At 55.0% G+C, this 17,444-nt stretch overlaps 5 protein-coding genes across 5 annotated transcripts; 2 read left to right on the top strand and 3 right to left on the bottom strand.

Annotated features, from left to right (window-relative positions):
* Positions 1–2,872: 2,872 nt before the first annotated feature.
* EsH8_X_000254 (hydroxymethylglutaryl-CoA synthase) lies at positions 2,873–4,623 on the top strand (the record flags this gene model as incomplete). Its single annotated transcript, XM_083274342.1, has 4 exons — positions 2,873–2,932; positions 3,179–3,281; positions 3,347–4,425; positions 4,486–4,623. 4 exons carry the CDS (start codon positions 2,873–2,875, stop codon positions 4,621–4,623), a joined length of 1,380 nt encoding a protein of 459 aa, XP_083119734.1.
* Positions 4,624–5,245: 622 nt separating this feature from the next.
* On the bottom strand, positions 5,246–6,787 carry EsH8_X_000253 (FAD-binding oxidoreductase; the record flags this gene model as incomplete). Its single annotated transcript, XM_083274341.1, has 1 exon — positions 5,246–6,787. The coding sequence occupies one exon, from the start codon at positions 6,785–6,787 to the stop codon at positions 5,246–5,248; it is 1,542 nt and encodes a 513-aa protein (XP_083119733.1).
* Positions 6,788–7,635: 848 nt separating this feature from the next.
* EsH8_X_000252 (alpha/beta hydrolase fold-domain-containing protein) lies at positions 7,636–9,171 on the bottom strand (the record flags this gene model as incomplete). The annotated part of the gene is made up of 2 exons (XM_083274340.1): positions 7,636–8,353; positions 8,411–9,171. 2 exons carry the CDS (start codon positions 9,169–9,171, stop codon positions 7,636–7,638), a joined length of 1,479 nt encoding a protein of 492 aa, XP_083119732.1.
* Positions 9,172–11,686: 2,515 nt separating this feature from the next.
* On the bottom strand, positions 11,687–12,908 carry EsH8_X_000251 (peroxisomal membrane anchor protein conserved region-domain-containing protein; the record flags this gene model as incomplete). The annotated part of the gene is made up of 3 exons (XM_083274339.1): positions 11,687–12,403; positions 12,457–12,768; positions 12,876–12,908. 3 exons carry the CDS (start codon positions 12,906–12,908, stop codon positions 11,687–11,689), a joined length of 1,062 nt encoding a protein of 353 aa, XP_083119731.1.
* A 577-nt stretch (positions 12,909–13,485) lies between these two features.
* Positions 13,486–15,849, top strand: EsH8_X_000250 (kinetochore-associated Ndc80 complex subunit NDC80; the record flags this gene model as incomplete). Its single annotated transcript, XM_083274338.1, has 4 exons — positions 13,486–13,530; positions 13,606–15,408; positions 15,463–15,593; positions 15,648–15,849. 4 exons carry the CDS (start codon positions 13,486–13,488, stop codon positions 15,847–15,849), a joined length of 2,181 nt encoding a protein of 726 aa, XP_083119730.1.
* Positions 15,850–17,444: the final 1,595 nt, after the last annotated feature.

The raw sequence follows: 17,444 nt of genomic DNA, 5'->3' as shown, positions 1-17,444 counted from the left end.
AGGAATGCGAGCGGGATAAAGACCATGGTCGGAGAGGAGACGAGAGGAGACGAGAGGAGACGAGAGGAGACGAGAGGAGACGAGATGAGGGGCAAAGACGAGCGAAGAAGGCGAGGGAGAGGGGGTGTGGTTCGTGGCCGGCGACTATAGCTGATTTGCTGCAATGTGTGCAATGCGGTGCTATCTACACTACACTACGGACACTACCGGTGCTAAAGGTTAATTAAAATACGATTAAAGCACCGATGAGCAGGGTGAGAAGGGCAGGGAGCGAGGTCGGATCGGGCGTTCGGCGTGGGCCCAGCTCTTTGGGTAATTTTCGTCGACCATGATTCGTTGCCGATGGCTGTGTTCGGGACTTTGGCCCGCCGTTCTTTTTGGCTTTGAGAAAGTCGTGGCCTCGACTCAATCTCGTGGACGAGGACGGGGAAGATGACGAGGACGAGGGCGAGGACGGACGCCATGAACGAAACAGAAGCAGCGACTCGAGTCTCAAGAGTCAATGCCGCGCCAAGTGCGGCCCCCCCGGGTGCGGGTTCCATGTGCGGGTTCATGTGCGTGTGCGGTCTTTTCTTGCCTCTTTTGCTTCCAATTGCCGCCTTGCTGGCCTCGTCAAAGAAGCGTCAACGGCCCGGCCCAGTGGACCCCCAATATGGAACATGAAGCATCCAAAGGCAGAGTACAATTTTTTCCGTGTTATCAGGTACCTACCTACCTGCATCTCGCTCGATTCACCTTGCCGTTCTGTGAGTGAGTGAGTGGGTGGGTGGACGTCGAGGCTGCGTCGAGGCCGGCGCGGAGCGAGAGAGAGAGAAAGACAGAGAGGGACAGAGAGAGAGACACACACACATGCCAGTTGTCTCAGCTCAGTTCCCTCGGTCTCGTGTCGGATTGATTGTTAAAGCCTCTCTACACTCGCAGCAAACACAATATGCAGCATGGTACGGATACATAATAAACCTTCTTGTTTCATGCAGGGCGCGATAAGATAAGCCAAGATGGATGCACCGACCGCTTCGTTCCGACAAGCCGCCCGCCCGCCTGGCTTTGGCCAGGTTGCGATCCTACGAGCAAACACCCACCCGTGCGCAGTAGAAGAAGAAAAAGAAGCAGGAAGAAAGGGAAGAAGCAACAGGCACAGCCCGGAAGGCGCAATTGTCTGTTCGGGTTTGCACCACACCCCACGGTACTTGGGGACAAGTCAACCTCGCGCATATGGGCCACTGATTGATAAGGTACCCTTTGGCAGACAGTCCCGCCCGATGGTACATGGCTTTTACCTTACCACCTTGACCCACCAGAGGTGTTCCGATGCTGTTCTCGCTAGCGTTGTAAGTCCTCCCAGCGATTGGTACGTACCGGTTGAATGGAGGGGAAACCCCATTTCCCATCCTTAGTTGATAAGATTTCCTCCCCACACACACACACGCAAACACACACACACACACACACCCTACCCTCGCTCTGTCTCGCTCTCTCTTGGCTTGGTTAGTCTGGATTTGCACAGCATCGTACTCTGTTCGGAAACACGGCGCCCAGGGCAGCTTCCTGGTGTTGATCAAGGAACTTCTGCCCGGCCGGGTTGCTGGGCAAGACAAGGGCCCTCCAGCTGGACAGGCCCGACAATCCTTCTACCTACGCCCGCCTGTTGCCCTGTTGTCGGAACAAGCACGTACGCATCGGTTTGCTGTGCCGGGAGAGGTTCAAACATGACGACGGAATGAATCCGTAGGCGAGCAGGTGCCAGATTCAGATTCGGGGCCAAGAGACGAGGGTCGAGTTCGGGTTAGGCAAGGTCAAGGGCATGTTGACGTGTAGCAGCTAGTGCAGGTAGTGCACCTCTCGCATCCAAGGGTAGTTGGCGCAGCGTCTGGATGTGGTAACAGCCCGTTGGCCATCTTTCACCAATGCTTAGTCCGGCCGTAGGAATACCCAAGGGGTCGGTCGGGACGGTACGGTATGGTACCTCTGACCTTCCCTGAACGGGGGGGGGGAAAAAGCAGACCATTCTTCAAAACCCTGCATCGGGCTGGGCCAAGCGTTGGATTTGTCTTGTGTGCGCACACTCCCTCTCTCTCTCTCCCCCAACCAAGCCACCGCCTGTCACACGCCCGTCGTCGCCGCTGTGCTTCTAGCTTGTTGCTGTTGCTGTCTCTGTTGTCTATCTCTACCTGCCCACCAGCTACCTAGGTGGCTTGTTAGTCGCAGACTGTTGCTACTGTTGCTGCGTGTTCCTGTACTCGTTGTACTCGTGGTGCAACCCCCGTCCCGTCCCATCTCATCTATCCATCCATCGACGGATGCTTGACTCTTGCTGCGCGGTGGTGTGTTGCTACGTCAGTGGGGATTAATATTAAAACACTCCCCCGTACCTCTGCCTCTCCCGTCGTTAGTCTCCTATCATCTGCAGAACTGTGGGAAATTTCAGGAAAGGAAAAAAAAAAAGATAAACACCCCTCGGCCCCTCGACACTCTCGTCCGTCTCATCCCCAACACCTTTTATCCTTTCCTACCTCTCCTGCTTCTTCTCTGCTCATCCTTCTCCCACATTCTCTCCTCTTCATCCTCATCCTCTTCCTAAACTTTCCGCGACTCGCCTGCTCTCTCGCGCAAGCACCCTCTCTCTGCCAATAGCTAGGTGCGTTGGGTCTCGTTGCCCCTCCCCCTCCCCCTCTCCAATGCTGGGAGGAACCCCGGTCTTCACTCTGCACGTCGGGCACCTTTGCGAGTGCCTTTATCAGGTGCTTGAAACGGCGGTGAAAGTTGCTCAGGTTCAAAATAGAGCTCCTGGCTAACTTTTGAGCTTTCTAGATTTCCAATTCCCATCAGCTCTTTCCCCCAGTCTTCAGTCTACTCGAACGCGCCGCCCAAAATGGCCTCCCGACCTCAGAACATTGGCATTAAGGCCATTGAGATTTACTTCCCCAGCCAGGTTTGTCTCACTTTACTACCGCCACCACCACACACACCACACCACACCACACCACATCAGGGGGGAAGTAGAGAGCAAGGGGAGAAAAAAAAAACAACGCGCTGCCCCTCATGGCCGAAATCGCAACCCACCCAAATTACCCCTCTGTCATTTTTCCCGCCTGCGCGCCCCCTGCGCATTGCCCCTCGCTAAGGGCCCTTCCACCTCAAAGAATTTAACGCTGACACGTTGGCCGCCACCGCTTAGTATGTCGAGCAATCCGAGCTGGAGACCTTCGATGGCGTCAGCGCCGGCAAGTACACTATCGGCCTTGGCCAGACCAAGATGGCATTCTGCGACGATCGCGAGGGTGAGCTCGCCTACCGATCCCCTATCTTTGTGCTCTTTTTGACAAGTATCGCCTTATTTTTGCAGACATCTACTCTTTCGCCCTGACTGTCACATCCAACCTCCTGAAGAAGTACAACATCGACACCAACTCGATCGGTCGCCTCGAGGTCGGCACTGAGACCCTTCTGGACAAGTCCAAGTCAGTCAAGACTGTGCTTATGCAGCTTTTTGGCGACAACACCAACATTGAGGGTGTTGACACCGTGAACGCTTGCTACGGAGGCACCAACGCCCTCTTCAACAGCGTCAACTGGGTTGAGTCTTCCGCCTGGGATGGCCGCGACGCTATTGTCGTCGCCGGTGACATTGCCCTGTACGCCAAGGGCAACGCCCGCCCCAGTGGTGGCGCTGGCGCCGTCGCCATGCTTATTGGCCCCGACGCTCCTATTGTCCTGGAGCCTGGTCTGCGCGGTTCTTATATGTCGCACGCCTATGACTTTTACAAGCCCGACCTGACCAGCGAGTACCCCTACGTTGATGGCCACTACTCCCTCAACTGCTACACCAAGGCTCTCGATGCTGCCTACCGCGAGTACAACAAGCGCGAGATCACGCTCTCCAAGGCTGCCAACGGCCACGCCAACGGCAACGGAGAGGCCAAGGCTGCCAAGAGCGGCCTGGACCGCTTCGACTACCTGGCTTTCCACGCTCCTACCTGCAAGCTTGTCCAGAAGTCCTACGCTCGTCTGCTGTACCACGACTACCTTGCCGATGCCGACAGCTCTGTCTTTGCCGAGGTTGCTCCCGAGCTGCGCGACATGGATTACGAGAAGTCCCTGACCGACAAGGTCGTTGAGAAGACCTTCATGGCCCTTACCAAGAAGAAGTTCCAGGAGAGAGTCAAGCCCGGCATCCAGGTCGCCACCCTGTGCGGTAACATGTACTGCGGCAGCGTCTGGGGCGGTCTCGCCAGCTTGATCTCCCACGTTGATTCCGCCGCCCTTGACGGCAAGCGCATCGGCGTCTTCAGCTACGGCTCTGGCCTGGCTGCTAGCTTCATGTCCTTCCGCATCAACGGCGACGTCTCTGAGATCGCCAAGATCCTTGATATCCCCGCCAGACTGGAGGCTCGCCGCAAGTTGGCTCCTGAGGCTTACGAGGCTGTAAGAATCATCTTCTCTGCTCATCATGCTTTGTGACAATCGACTAACGTTTACCCACAGATGTGCGACCTCCGCAAGAAGGCCCACCTTCAGAAGGACTTCAAGCCCGCGGGTGATGCTTCCACCGTTGTCCCCGGCACATACTACCTCGAGAACGTTGACGACATGTTCAAGCGATCCTACAGCGTCAGGGAATAAGAGTATTGCGCTTTTTGCAAAAGGCATGCACTTTTTTTTTTTTTGGTCTTTGAACCTGCGAACAGATAGAGGCGGATGCATAGATCTTGCGACATCACTGCTGAGAAAGCATGGCCAGCATAAAGGTAGTTTAATCAGAGGAGGAACACAGAGGTGCCACGGATCACGACAGACGAGGTCCCGATGGGAGAGAGTACCATGTCGCGTGGATGTACCTCGTAATTATGGACATTGTATATACCGGGCCAGATGGGCGTATTTGAGCATTCCCATTGATGAAGCTGAAAGAAGAGAATGAATGAATTGGAACAACGGCTTTTTTTTATATTTAAAACTCCTCTGAAGAAGAAGAAAAACATTCAAGACCCTTCCTTAGGTCGAACTAACAAAGATGCGCTCTATGACACCGCGCTATGTCTATTTACCAAAATGCTAGCTTTCCCCTATCTTTTTTTTTTTTTAAAATAGTGGGGGCGCGATGATGCTACAATACTAGTACATGTCACACATAATCGTATATGGGCAATATGCTTGGCCACTTCTAACACAGGTGAATGTCCAACGAGAGAATACAGGCCTCGGCCATCAAAATAGACTCAACACGCGCCGTTGTCGCCACCGGCTATTTCTCTCCCTTGTACTTCCACTCTGCATGACGATGCAGGTGGTAGTCCTTGCTCTGGATGGCCTTGTAGATGCCGTAGAGCCCGCCGACGGGGGGCTTCGATTTGATAACGTTGCGCCAGCTCTTGAGCTCGTCCTTGCGCGCGTCGACGTCGACCTTGACCTTGTTGTACACAGTCGGCAGCGTCGTCGCGCCGTACTTCTCGCGCAGGCCATCGTACCACTTGCGGTCGTACGCCTGCCAGAACTCTTCCTCGGGGTAGTACGTGTGCGCGTAGAGCCACTTCATGCCGCCCAGCTCGCGCAGTTTGTGCTCGAGCGCGCGGTTCTTGGCCACGAACTCGTCCGGGTTGGCGGGGCCCCAGCCCCATAGACCGATGTTGAGCATCGGCTTCGGCGCCGAGACGGCGGCGGCGGCGGCGGGAAGCGTCTCGACCTCGCCCGTGTGCGGGTGGAAGGTCGGCGGCGCCGTCTGCTTCAGGGGGCACAGCCACAACGGCCAGATGTTGAAGTTGTCGGCCGTGTAGTCGACGAAGCGCTCGGCGTTCTTGTAGGGCAGGGCCAGGTCCTGCACGACGAAGCGCGCCGACTCGCCACTGCCGTGCAGGGCGCGGTAGAGCATGCGCGTGTGCAGGAAGTCGTCGAGGAACCAGCGCGTGAAGCGCGTGAAGGGCACATACTTGAAGTAGTCGAAGGCGGCGGCGCCGACCCAGAAGCCTGCCCGGTCGTAGCGGAAGAGGTACTCGGCCAGCGGCACGAAGTCGACGACGGGCGCGGCCGCGTCGCCATTGCCGGAACCGGCGGTCAGGGTGCGGTCCTTGACGTGCAGGTAAAACCAGGGGTCCCAGGCGCCGCTGAAGGTCTGGGGCTTGCTGTCCTCGGGGATCTCGTCCGTCAGCTTGCCGGTGATGACGACGCCGTGGTCCTTGGAGAAGAGGATGCCGTCGACGTAGTCGTTCTCGGGCTTGAGCGTCTCGGCCTGGACCGTCTCGACAGCCTCGGCGACGCTGTGGGTGCGGTGGTACGTCGTCTTGACGTACTTCTTGGCCTCAATGAGCTGCAGCTCGATCATGGTGGTGATGCCGAGTGTGCCGACGGCTCCGGCGGCGCCGCGGAAGAGGTCGGCCCTCTCGGTGCGGTTGGCGCGGACGACTTCGCCGTTGGCGAGCACCAGCTCTACCTCGTTGATGGTGTCGTCGAAGAATCCGTGCTTGAAGCTCGAGCTCTCGCCCGCGGTGCCGGCATAGCCGCCGCCGGCCGTGATGCCCGGGAACTCCATGACGACGGGCGGGATGAGGCCGTGGCGGAGGGTGCTCTCAACGAGGCGGTCCATGGGCACGTTGGGCTCGACGAGGGCGGTGCGGCGGGCCTTGTTGACCTCGAGCACGTTGCCGAGCGCGCTGATGTCGACAAAGCGGTCCCGACGGAATGGACGGGTGCTGTTGGTCGAGCCATGGAAAATGCGGTAGGGCTCCTTGCGGTCGAAGAAGGACCGCACTGCGGCCGCGATGTTGGAGACTGTCTTTCTATGGCGCTCCATGTTTGAATTCGTCGATCAAGTACCACGCACGCACACGCACACAAACAAATACACACACACACGTGGGAGATATTAGTTTGTGGCTTTTTTGGGGGGGTGAGAGAGACGATTAGCTCCCCTCCGATTCTCGGCTGTGAGATCCGACGAGATCTCAGTATGTCACCTCACGTGTGAATTGAATAGACACGACGCGCCGCTGCGGGTGGGTGAGATTTTTTTGGACGGCGCGCACCGGCAGCAACGTCACGTTTTGAGCGGTAGCTAAATCAAGGTTCTGACATGGGTGGTCAGCTCAGCAGTAAGGGTGCCCCCCATAAGGGTAGCCCAGCTGGGGGTCGCTGGTTAGCGGGCGTTGTTCCTGGGCCAGTGGACACTCTGCCCCTGCATTTCGGGGAATTTGCAACATGTTGAGGAAACGACGCGGGCGAGAGTGCGCGGAGGCCGACAGCTGGTGTTCGGCGCTTTCTCGCCCCTGCTGCGTTGTGCCCGTAGCACAACCCATGCGCCACCTACCTCACGTATACTTTTTTGTGCTCATCATCGCTCATCTGTTGTGGCACGCAAAGTGGCCACCCATTCCTCCACCGTATTCGTGTGTCGCGCATCGTCGTGTGAGGCCGTTGAAAGCCAAAATGTCACCAGGTCTAACGTGACCCGCGTTGTTCAACGGGGATGGTTCCAGAAGGGTATGTACTGGCCTTCATTTATTATACTCCCGAGCTCATGTACGACCGCCCTGCTATCGTTTCTTCTTGTGACTGAGATAATTACATGGTATGAGGTTGAATATGTAAATTGAAATGCTCCCAAAACAGTTCATCGCGCGTCAAGTATCCAGGCACTCCCCGTTATAGCTTCGGTCCTGCCTGGGGAACGGATGCCAAGTCCGTCTCCTTCTTCGTGAGGACTCGTTGGTATATGTCTTCGTTGCTCAAATTACTCAATAGGGAATCAAAGGTCAGAGGAACTTCCTCTAGTGTCTTGGCCTTAACTGTGATGGCCGTGGAGTCGATGGTCTCCGGGTGGGCAATGACCTTCTTCATGAAACCGGTCCAGCCGTCGAAGCAGCGTTTGGCGTTGGGTATCTTTGTCAAGAGAAGGGCGAAACAATGCGGCATCGCCTCGTACTCTTCAAACACAACAGGCACTCCGTCCTGGTGCAATTTTCGAGCCAAATACTTGTCTTCGTCCGCCAAGAGCTCCCATCCCGTACATATATACACCGGCGGCGCTCCTTCCCAGCTCCGGGTCATGACAAGGGTCACCAGGGGGTGGGCGAGAAGGTCGTCATCGGCATACAGGTTCGATCGCGGGGGTTTCGCGGGCCACGCATCACATGGAGGTGGGTTGTACGCGGCATATGCCTGGGATGTTGGTAGGTAGTCGAACTCCCAGTTTGTGTCCCAGCTTGGCGAGCTTTGTGTGATGTCGAGCCAAGGCGAGGACAGCGCAAGTCCGCCGGGGAGTGGGACATCTCGTTCCTGGCCAAGCCAACGAATCTTTCGGCCTTGCCTGCGTAGTTCAAGGAGAGTCTGCAGCAATGCGAGGCTCAGATTGCCTCCGGCGCTGTTGCCTTGTCAGCACCGCTGCACTACTGTCGTCTGTCTATACCATGGTACTTACCTGTCGCCGGCAACGACTATATCTTTCGGTTCGACCGCTTGATGGTAGGCATCAGGAGGCGGATAAAGTAACGTCAAGTACGAGACAAGGGCGTCTAGAAGAGCCGCTGGAAATGGATCCTGTGGAGCAAGCCTGTAACGAACCGAGTACACGCGTCCGCCCGTCAGCTTGGCTATTTTCTTGGTAGCCGGCCGATGAGTTGACGGGTCGAGGAGGTAGTACGCTCCGCCGTGGAAGTACAACACCGTCAGGGGGCTGGTGACCTCTTTCTGCAGCTCGTCATACTTCTCCTTTTCTCCGATTGAGGGCGGTCTCGATTCAGCCGTGGCGTCGGCGCGGTATCCTGTCCACTCAGCCTCAACTGGCAGGACCTCCGGCAACCTCAGATCGATTTCTGGTGTGTCCGGCGTTCTGAGTGACTGGATGACACCGACGATCGCATCAAGCACGTCGGTTTCAGAACGGGCGGGGCTAGCATAGGTGGCGACCCATATCCTCCCCTTGACGCCGGTATCTCTGTTGGCGAGTTTTTGCGTGGAGGTGATGGAACGCAGTTTGGTTGGCTGGAGATATGAGCGGAGGACTGAGACGATGAGGTCGCTCCGCAGGTCGAGGTACTTGGACGATTTGGACAAGTGGAGGACGTGAAGGAGGGCCACCCGTGTTATCAAGGGCACCTTGGGCAGCAGGGAGAGTAACAACTTGAACTGCGCGGGGTCCATGTTGAGGGGATTTGGAAAATCGTAGGAGGAGGTGGACATGACGGGAAGAGGGAACGAGGCAGAGGGCGCCTGCTTGAGTGATATAAAAAGGAGCAGGAGGAGATGAACACGAAGAAGAAGAAGGAGAAGAAGAAGAAGCAAGGAAGGGAAGTTGAGCTAAGCCGGTGCTATGCCTGACGTGGTTGAAACGCGGGAACAACAAACGATACCCCGGAAAGCGAAGGCCGCAATTCGTCAACCTGGTCAAGGGCTTGGGGTTGACGGGATGTTCAGATGAGAGGGAAATGACTGCGATCCCTGGACAACCGTTCCCGGTATCCACAACCCGACTGGTCGATCCTTTGGAGGTATCGAGAGACGGGATACAAGGTAGGAAGCGCAGGGAGAGGAGCCGGAGAGCTTGCGTGTGGGTTGGATTAGTGGCTGTTGTGGGAACGTGCTTGCAGACAGGATGAACAATGGATGGAGCCCCAAGTATAAATGTCGAAGACAAAATGAGGCTAACGAGGTTGGGGAGGTTATTGACGAGGATAGGATGCGGGCAGAATTGAACGAGTCGACGACATGCCGCTTGGTCAAGAAGCCTCGGTTGATGGGCTCAATCGACGAATCGCTTGTGGCTGTCAGACGGGTATGCGGTTTGGTCCACCTCACCAGGGACGTTAGCTTATTTTCCAGACCCTAGCATACTGTGCTAAGGGTAATTGGGCGTCATTGAACGAGGTGCCCGATCGGGGATAACTTCATCACCATTCGATGGTCTTGGTAATCACAATGCCTGAGGGAGGGGGGCTGTGGAATGTGAGTGGCGAGCGCAGTTGAACAGCACCACTATGCGGAGAGTTCTATGTTATGGGTGGTTGACGAGTACGAGAACCGATATTCATTCGGTACATGCGCCTCAAGGGCCGGAGCCAGGCGCTCGATACTATGGTAAGCGACAGCCGTAACGACGGTTGAGTAACAATGATTGAGATGGCAGATGTAACGCGGGGATGAGCCTTGCAGGTGGGACGTTTTGTCTCCATGACAATCCCTGGCGACTGAGGCATAACTAGACGATGAGACGGGGGGTTGTTGGCTTCATCGGGGCCCACAGGGTCCGCGGCATGCCCGCAAGGACGGTCCAAAGAGGAAATTGTTGCGGAAGAGGATGGGACAACTCATGGCCGAATGCTTGTTGGCTGCTGGCCCTGGAAGCTGGAGAAGGAATTGAACCTGGTGGTCGGAAGAGTTAAATCGTTAGTGCTCGCCTGTTTTTTTTCTTTGTTTCTTTCTGGAAAAAGCGGGAACCGACGGGTAATATGAGGTGGATGGGGGTGTCTCGGGTTGACACCAAACACTACTTTAAATACTTGAGGTACTTTAAATACCGGTACACTAGGTTAACCACTTGCAGCATCCTCGACGCGTCTCGAGGGCGCCCAGGAAGACAGCTCGAGGTGTCAAGGCAAGCCACAACGGATAGCTCTGCATGTCTGCCAACACACACCGACGGCAAGCAAAGATCGCGGTTTGCAGTCCAGCATCTGTATCAAGGGTAGGTAGCATCGTGGGTTCTTCATCTGCAGATAATATATGATGCAGGACTGGCCTGACTATTGTCCTCTTGACTCAGCCGAGCCTCGATATCTGTGGGGGGGTTGAGCAAAGTCGCTTTGGACTACTGCAGCAGCCAGGAGTGAGATCTGCGTCTGTTGCCGAATGAAGAGCGACTCACGAGAAGCTACACCCTGGGCAATGCCCCCCCTGTTCATGCTGCCCACAGTACGTAGTGCTGTGTGGTTAAACATCGCTTCAAAAGAAGAAACGTACCCAACACTACGGCTCCAGCAATGGACCCGTCGGGTTATGCCACCCCCATTTCAGTCCGACTTGCGAGATCGTCAGATATTTGGTCACGTTGTGCTGAGCCTATTCGTTGCTCGTCTATCTTTCAGAGCACTCTCTTGTCTGTACTGCGCAAATAAATCCACACCGCCAATGCACCCTCACAACCCGGCTATGAAACATTATTGCCTGATTAACCCCCATCTGCGTGCCTTGTCGAACACAATTAAGAATGGACATTGCCGGAATGTCAACGTCTTAAGGTACGATTCATGAGAAGTTGAATTGCCTTGGCGCAACACAACGGCCGTAAACTTCGGAACATTCACAACCTTGCCCCAATCGACCCTGCGAGACCCTCTTCGGTTGCGGGAGACAAAAAAAAGGGCTTGCCAGAGACAACTGAATGGCTGTGTGAACCAAGCCACAAAAAAATGCCCTTGCCAGCGCCGCGGCTCTCGTGAGGTTGCGGTCCAGGGCTTCAGGCCGTCTGTCACATGTGGTAAACCGTTACGAATGCCACTTGACAGTTGACTTCATATCGTATTTCCGACAAAAAAAAAAGAAAAGGGTTTTATTTTGTTCTTGATACTCGTACCTAGCCCAGGGCATGCTCATCAAACCAAGCGCACAATTACATTGGTCCCTCGCCCTGCTCATAACGCAATCAAATCCCAATTTGCTGTTTACAGTACATTGAACACGCCAACCCCAGCCCATTATACTAAGAGCTCGTCGCTGGCTGCTGCGAGGTGCTGTCAGCTCCAGTTCCATTCGAGGCCGTTGCCGGTGAAGCCGAGTCCTTGCTTGTCTCCTTATTGGCCATGGCCATCTGCCATGCCGGAATCGACGCCTTTGCGCTCGTGGCGCCGCTGAATGGCGACGGCCGGTTGAAGGTGGGCGTTCCGCTCGTCTTGGGCGTTTCAGAGTTGGCTGCGGGTTCGGTGTTGCCTGCCTGGTTATCGTTGCCCGCCGTTCCGGGGCGGTTCAAACCAGGTAATGCGGGCGCAGCATTTCCGCCAGTCCGCAGACCATTGGTGCCCGTCGAAGACGACGATGCGTTCATACGTTGCGTCATCAACGTCTTGAGACTGGTGAGCTCGGAATTGACCTCCTTGAGTCTCGAATCAGTAAGGTCCTTTTGCGTGCTCATGGCCTTCGGGATGGAATCCTTGAGGATCTGCACATCATCCTTGACGCGTTGTGTCTCAATTTCCCGCCGTGTGTTGGCCGACCTCAGCTCTTGCATGATCGATTCCAGGTCTGTAAGAGCCGTATCGAGCTTCTCCGTCCGTTGTTGTTCTGCTGCCTTGAGTGCCTCGGTGTCCTTTGCCAGTTGTTCAACAAGACCAAACGCCTTGTCAAACTGTTCCTCGATGGACTTCTTGTCCTGCTCGAGCTTTTCGGGAGTCGGAGGTGCAATCAGAGGATACACATATCGCTAGGACTGTCAGCCATGTACTGTTGAAGGATCTGCGCCCGCAAGCCTCGTACCTTTGCCAGAGTGTAGGCGCCGTAGCTGACTCCACCAACAACTGTCGCCATGATAAACCAGTCCCTCCAGTCCCTCTTGGGGGGTGGCGGAGGTGGCTGCCACGCCGCGTATTGAGGAGGGTATGATGGTTGATAGTATTGTTGCTGTTGAGCGACCGGCATTGGGCCCGGCGCCGTAGCCGGTGCAGGCTGCGCGCCGACTCTCGCTAGAGCAGCATCGATCTCTTCTTGCGTGAGGTTCTTGGTTCGCAGGAAAGCCACGCGATTCTCAATAGATGAGCTTGCAACGCTCGGGTCCTGAAGAACTAAATCCTAGTCAGCTTGTAGTCTCACGATCGGTCGGTTCTTTCGGTACTAACACTGCATCTGATTGAAGTTAGCCAGTGATTATCAAGCACGGGGAACAGGCGCCATCATACCGCCGAAGCGACAATATCCTCACGAATCGCCATCTTGGGTGTGTCGCTTTACCAGCCTCGCCGCATGCTCCTTCAGTCGAGGAGGTGCTATGTGACGAAAGCAAGAGACATGTACACCTGGGGAGAGAGGCAGCGGTGGTTTGCCGGCGACTCGACAATATACGTAATAATGGGTGGCCGGGTCCTGAACCGAGGCTTCGGCGCAGTCTAGCGGCTGGGGTCTGGAGTGCTTACCTAACTCTTGAAATGCCGAGCAACGCCGCTCGAAACTCCACTTTACCCCGTCACGTGTTGGGCATCATCAAAACTGTGGCCCCACGCCCATTATTTGAGGGGGGCAACGCGCAGCCAATCAACGGGCGGAAGAACATTTTGTTTACTTCCTCCAGAGCAACAACCCCGACATCTGCACCGGCTACCAGCTTTTGCCATCCCACTCACACCTATCTATACAACACGCATTCGCGCGCAACCTCGACCGAAGGTGTCGCACATCGACTTGATCTCCCCAACGGGCTCCAGATATCTTCCAAGCATCGCGAGTCTCATTGCAAGTCATTTGACTGCGATTTGACCCCCCTGAACTTCAGTCGCCTGGCAACCTCGCACCATGTCGCAAGACACCGGCTTGTGGAGCGTGCGCCGACCAAGAGAGGTCAGTCTTCGCTCGAGATCAGCTTGTCGCAACAACTCCATTATTCGCATTCGGCTATGCTAACATGTCGCGCAGACCCTAGGAGGTATCAACTACAACACTGGCTTACCACAACCCGCATCCGCTATGAAGCGATCCGCCTCAGGCGCAGGCGCGCCGTACTCGAATAGCCATGGTCGATCCATGTCCGGTTCCAGACACTCTCTGGCGCTATCACGACCGAGCCAACCCATGTTCCAACGCTCTTCGTCTGGAACCAACCTCGCAGACCTCGGCCTCTCCTCCGTGAAGCGAGCCTCTATGCGCGACAAGTCATTCGCGCCGACACCAGCACCGGGCCGTTCCTCGCAAGACCCGGATAGAAGGAGCAGTGTATACCGCGCACGAACTTCGACAGCCGGACCTATGAGTCACCAGAGCTTCTTCCAGCAAGCACCCCAGCCCGCCGGCGTACCTCGAGACCCTCGCCCGTTGAGAGACAGATCATACCAGGCGAGAATAGGGCAAGAGCTGTTGGATTATCTTGCTCAGAACAACTTTGAGATGCAGATGAAACACACTCTCTCGCAGAACATCATCAAGTCTCCTACACAGAAGGATTTCAACTTCATGTTTCAGTGGCTGTATCGGCGTATCGATCCAAGCCACAAGTTCCAGAAAAACATCGACCAAGAAGTACCGCCAATTCTGAAGCAGTTGCGATACCCTTACGAAAGGAGCATTACCAAGAGTCAAATCGCCGCCGTCGGCGGTCAGAATTGGAGCACCTTCCTGGGATTGCTGCATTGGATGATGCAGCTAGCGCAAATGCTGGATGGCTATGGCTGTAACCGTTACGACGATGCGTGCCTAGAAAGCGGTATTGACGTGACAGGCGACCATATCATTTTCGACTTCCTGAGCAAAGCATATAGAGATTGGCTTTCCATGGACGAGGATGCAGACGATGAGGATGCCAACCGGGTACTAGCTCCTCATATTGAGCTCATGGCGGGGGCTTTCGAGCAGTCCAACTCCAAGTACACCTCGGAACTCGAGATGCTCGAAGCGGAGAACAACCGTCTATTACGTGAGATTGAAGACCTTGAAAAGTCCACTCCGGATCCTGCCGTGCTCGACAATCACTTTAGGATTATGGAAGAGGACAAGGTCAAATTCGAGGAGTACAATGCGCTTGCGATGCAAAGGTCCGACAAGTACGAAACCCGGATTCAAGTCCTGCAGGAGGAGCTCGATAAGTTGAACGAGGAACTAAAGGAAGTCGAGGATGAGCGGCGAGGATTACAGAAGGCTGTGGACGACCTCGGTATCAGCATGCAGGATATCGACCGCATGACGGCAGAACGAGAACGACTACAGAAAGGGATTGAATCAGCCGTGCAAAGATTGGAGGAGGTCAAGAAAAAGGTCGCCGAGAAAGAGCTGGAGGCAAGCAGGAAATTGGACGAACTTGAGAGAATGGTCGACAGGTACAACACCCTGGCATATCAGATCGGCTTGATACCCGCAACAGCCGTAAACGCAAACGGGAAGGACTACGAACTTCAGGTCACAGTCAACGACGGCCCGGATTTCAGTTCATCGCAACTGAAGGGCTCCAGCGGGGCTTCCTCCAGCGATAGATTACTTGCCGATCCTGTAACGGGATATCAACCCGCCCATATTCTTAATCTTGATCTACGTGGTCAGGTTAAGAATAGCTTTCTGACGCTGAGGAAAGATATCTCGGAACGGAGAACCGTCGCCATGGACATGATGATGAAGGACCACGACTTGCTCGATGGTATCAAGGAGGCCATCGAAGACAAGCGCAACGAAGTTGAGGCTTTGGAACATCGTGTCCGCGCAGCCGAGGAAGAGTACGAAAAGACCAAAGAGGTATGTCCAAGACTAGGTTAAGGGGCAAGACGGGGTGCTAACGACGTGTCTTAGGTCACAACGACGCAGAAGATGGCATCTGACGCGCAGATTGAGAAGATGGAGAAGGAGCTTGCGAAGATGCGAGCGACACTGTCTGAATCGGTACAGCTGATGGAGCAACGCGAGATGAACACCAGTATTGAGTAAGTTCTCGTGCGCCGATAAAACCCTTGTCTCGATGCTGACGATGGCCGTAGATATGAACAACTTGTACTACGCGCCAACTCCCTGCGAGAAGAGCTTCATACGGAGATTGACCGGATGCTCAACGACGTCATCAAGTTCAAGATCCATGTTCAAAAGAACCTCGATGACTACGAGGGCTTTGTTGCTGATGAGCTTGAGAAAGAATTGGGAAGTGATGAGATGAGAGACGATACCCGGGGTCTGGATATGTAGTCTATTTGCGAGTTTGTGGGCGGCTTGATGGACGTCCTTTGCGAGGATAGTCTCCTGTCAGTTGTTTGCTGAGCGTTTCGGGCGCATTTCTAGTCCAGGTTTTGTTCTTGTTTCTCGGATACCATTACGACGGAAATGACGGTCACAGGAGGCAGCGTATTCCAGAATGAATTTGAAATTTGGTTGCTCTTTGTACATTTCCATTCAGGCCCGTCAAACACGTCAGTCGGACCTAGGTAGACGGGGTTGAACGCCTTGATACGGAACTCTAATTCCCCAGAAACCCCGGCAGTTTGGTTCTGAGTGGGACGAAGCGCCAATTTGCTGCCATCTCCGGTACTGCATCGTGAGTTGCGGAGAAAGCCCAGCACTATGGCTGAAAAAGCCAACATCGTTGAACATCCGTTAAGACTGCATCTGGGGAACCACTTGACATCTCAGCCCAGGAAGAACAAGAGCACAACCAGACAGAAAAGAAGAACCCGAGAACTGGTCAGCAACTATGTCGGTTATGATAACAGTGTCAACACCTCCAAACGACGACCGTGCTTCTTTATCGAGCAAGCTAGCCAACACTCGTACTGTCTTGCAGGACTCGTACCTCTCACTCCGCAGGCATAGCAGCATCAAACTGTTGGACAAGAAGCTACAAACATGGTATACCGTTTTCCAAGAACATAAATGCTGGGGCGTGCAGCGCCTTGTCGAAGAACGGCGCCTGCCACGCGATGCGGCGCGAAGAGTAGAGTGCTGGCTACACGAATGTCGTACCATGGAGAGCCGAGCGAAGCCTTACAAGCCCAGCCAGATGTTGTACAGCAGCATTGTGCAGGATTGTGAGGCCGAGCTACACTGTCTTCGAAACCAACTATTGATAAAGACGGACAGGTTCGACCGCATTCCTCATGACCTCGCCAAACTCCGGCGGTGGACAGTTCAAGAGGAAGATGAGACACTTCAGACTGCAAAGGGTGACCGAGACTCCACCATACCCCTTCACCAGGACGATGCGGTAAGCAAGACCATGAAGGTGGCGAAGCGTCTAAGTCTTGAATTGGTAAGAGAGATAACGGAAATAGCGGAGACAGAGCAAGATGGTGGTCACGATACAGGCGATTACCAGTTGCATATAATTACAAGACGTCCATCATGCAGCGAGGAATGGGCCCGTCGAGAGAACGAACAGGAGACGCAGCGGTTGCAGTTGGCCATGAGATATAAGTGGCCCGTAAACATGCGCCGAGCGAAGACGCAGCACGTGCGAGCCATGGAAAGACAGGAATGGGAACGGGACGAGCTGGTTACTGTCTCTTAAAAGTCATGCCCGACTGCATTTGGCCGGCGAGACGTGACAATCAGCCATGCATGGCTGTGGCGCAGGACGACGGCTGCGGGGGATTGAAGATGGACCTGCCACTGGTAAGAACAATGACGACCCGAGTGAGATTGGGCCGTAGAGTGAGGAAGCACGGGGTAAAATTATAGACGATTTCCACCGCCGCGACGGAGGGACCATTCCACCGTGTCTCCGAGACGGGGCCATCGGCACAGGGTCCGCTCTTCCCCTGTCCCACACCTGCTGCTGCCAAAGATGC

This window comes from Colletotrichum jinshuiense, chromosome 10, assembly GCF_051148585.1.
Source record: "Colletotrichum jinshuiense chromosome 10, complete sequence".
Lineage (NCBI taxonomy): Eukaryota > Fungi > Ascomycota > Sordariomycetes > Glomerellales > Glomerellaceae > Colletotrichum > Colletotrichum jinshuiense.
The sequence above is the reverse complement of the archived record's forward strand: the minus strand, read 5'-3'. Positions and strand labels throughout refer to the sequence as shown.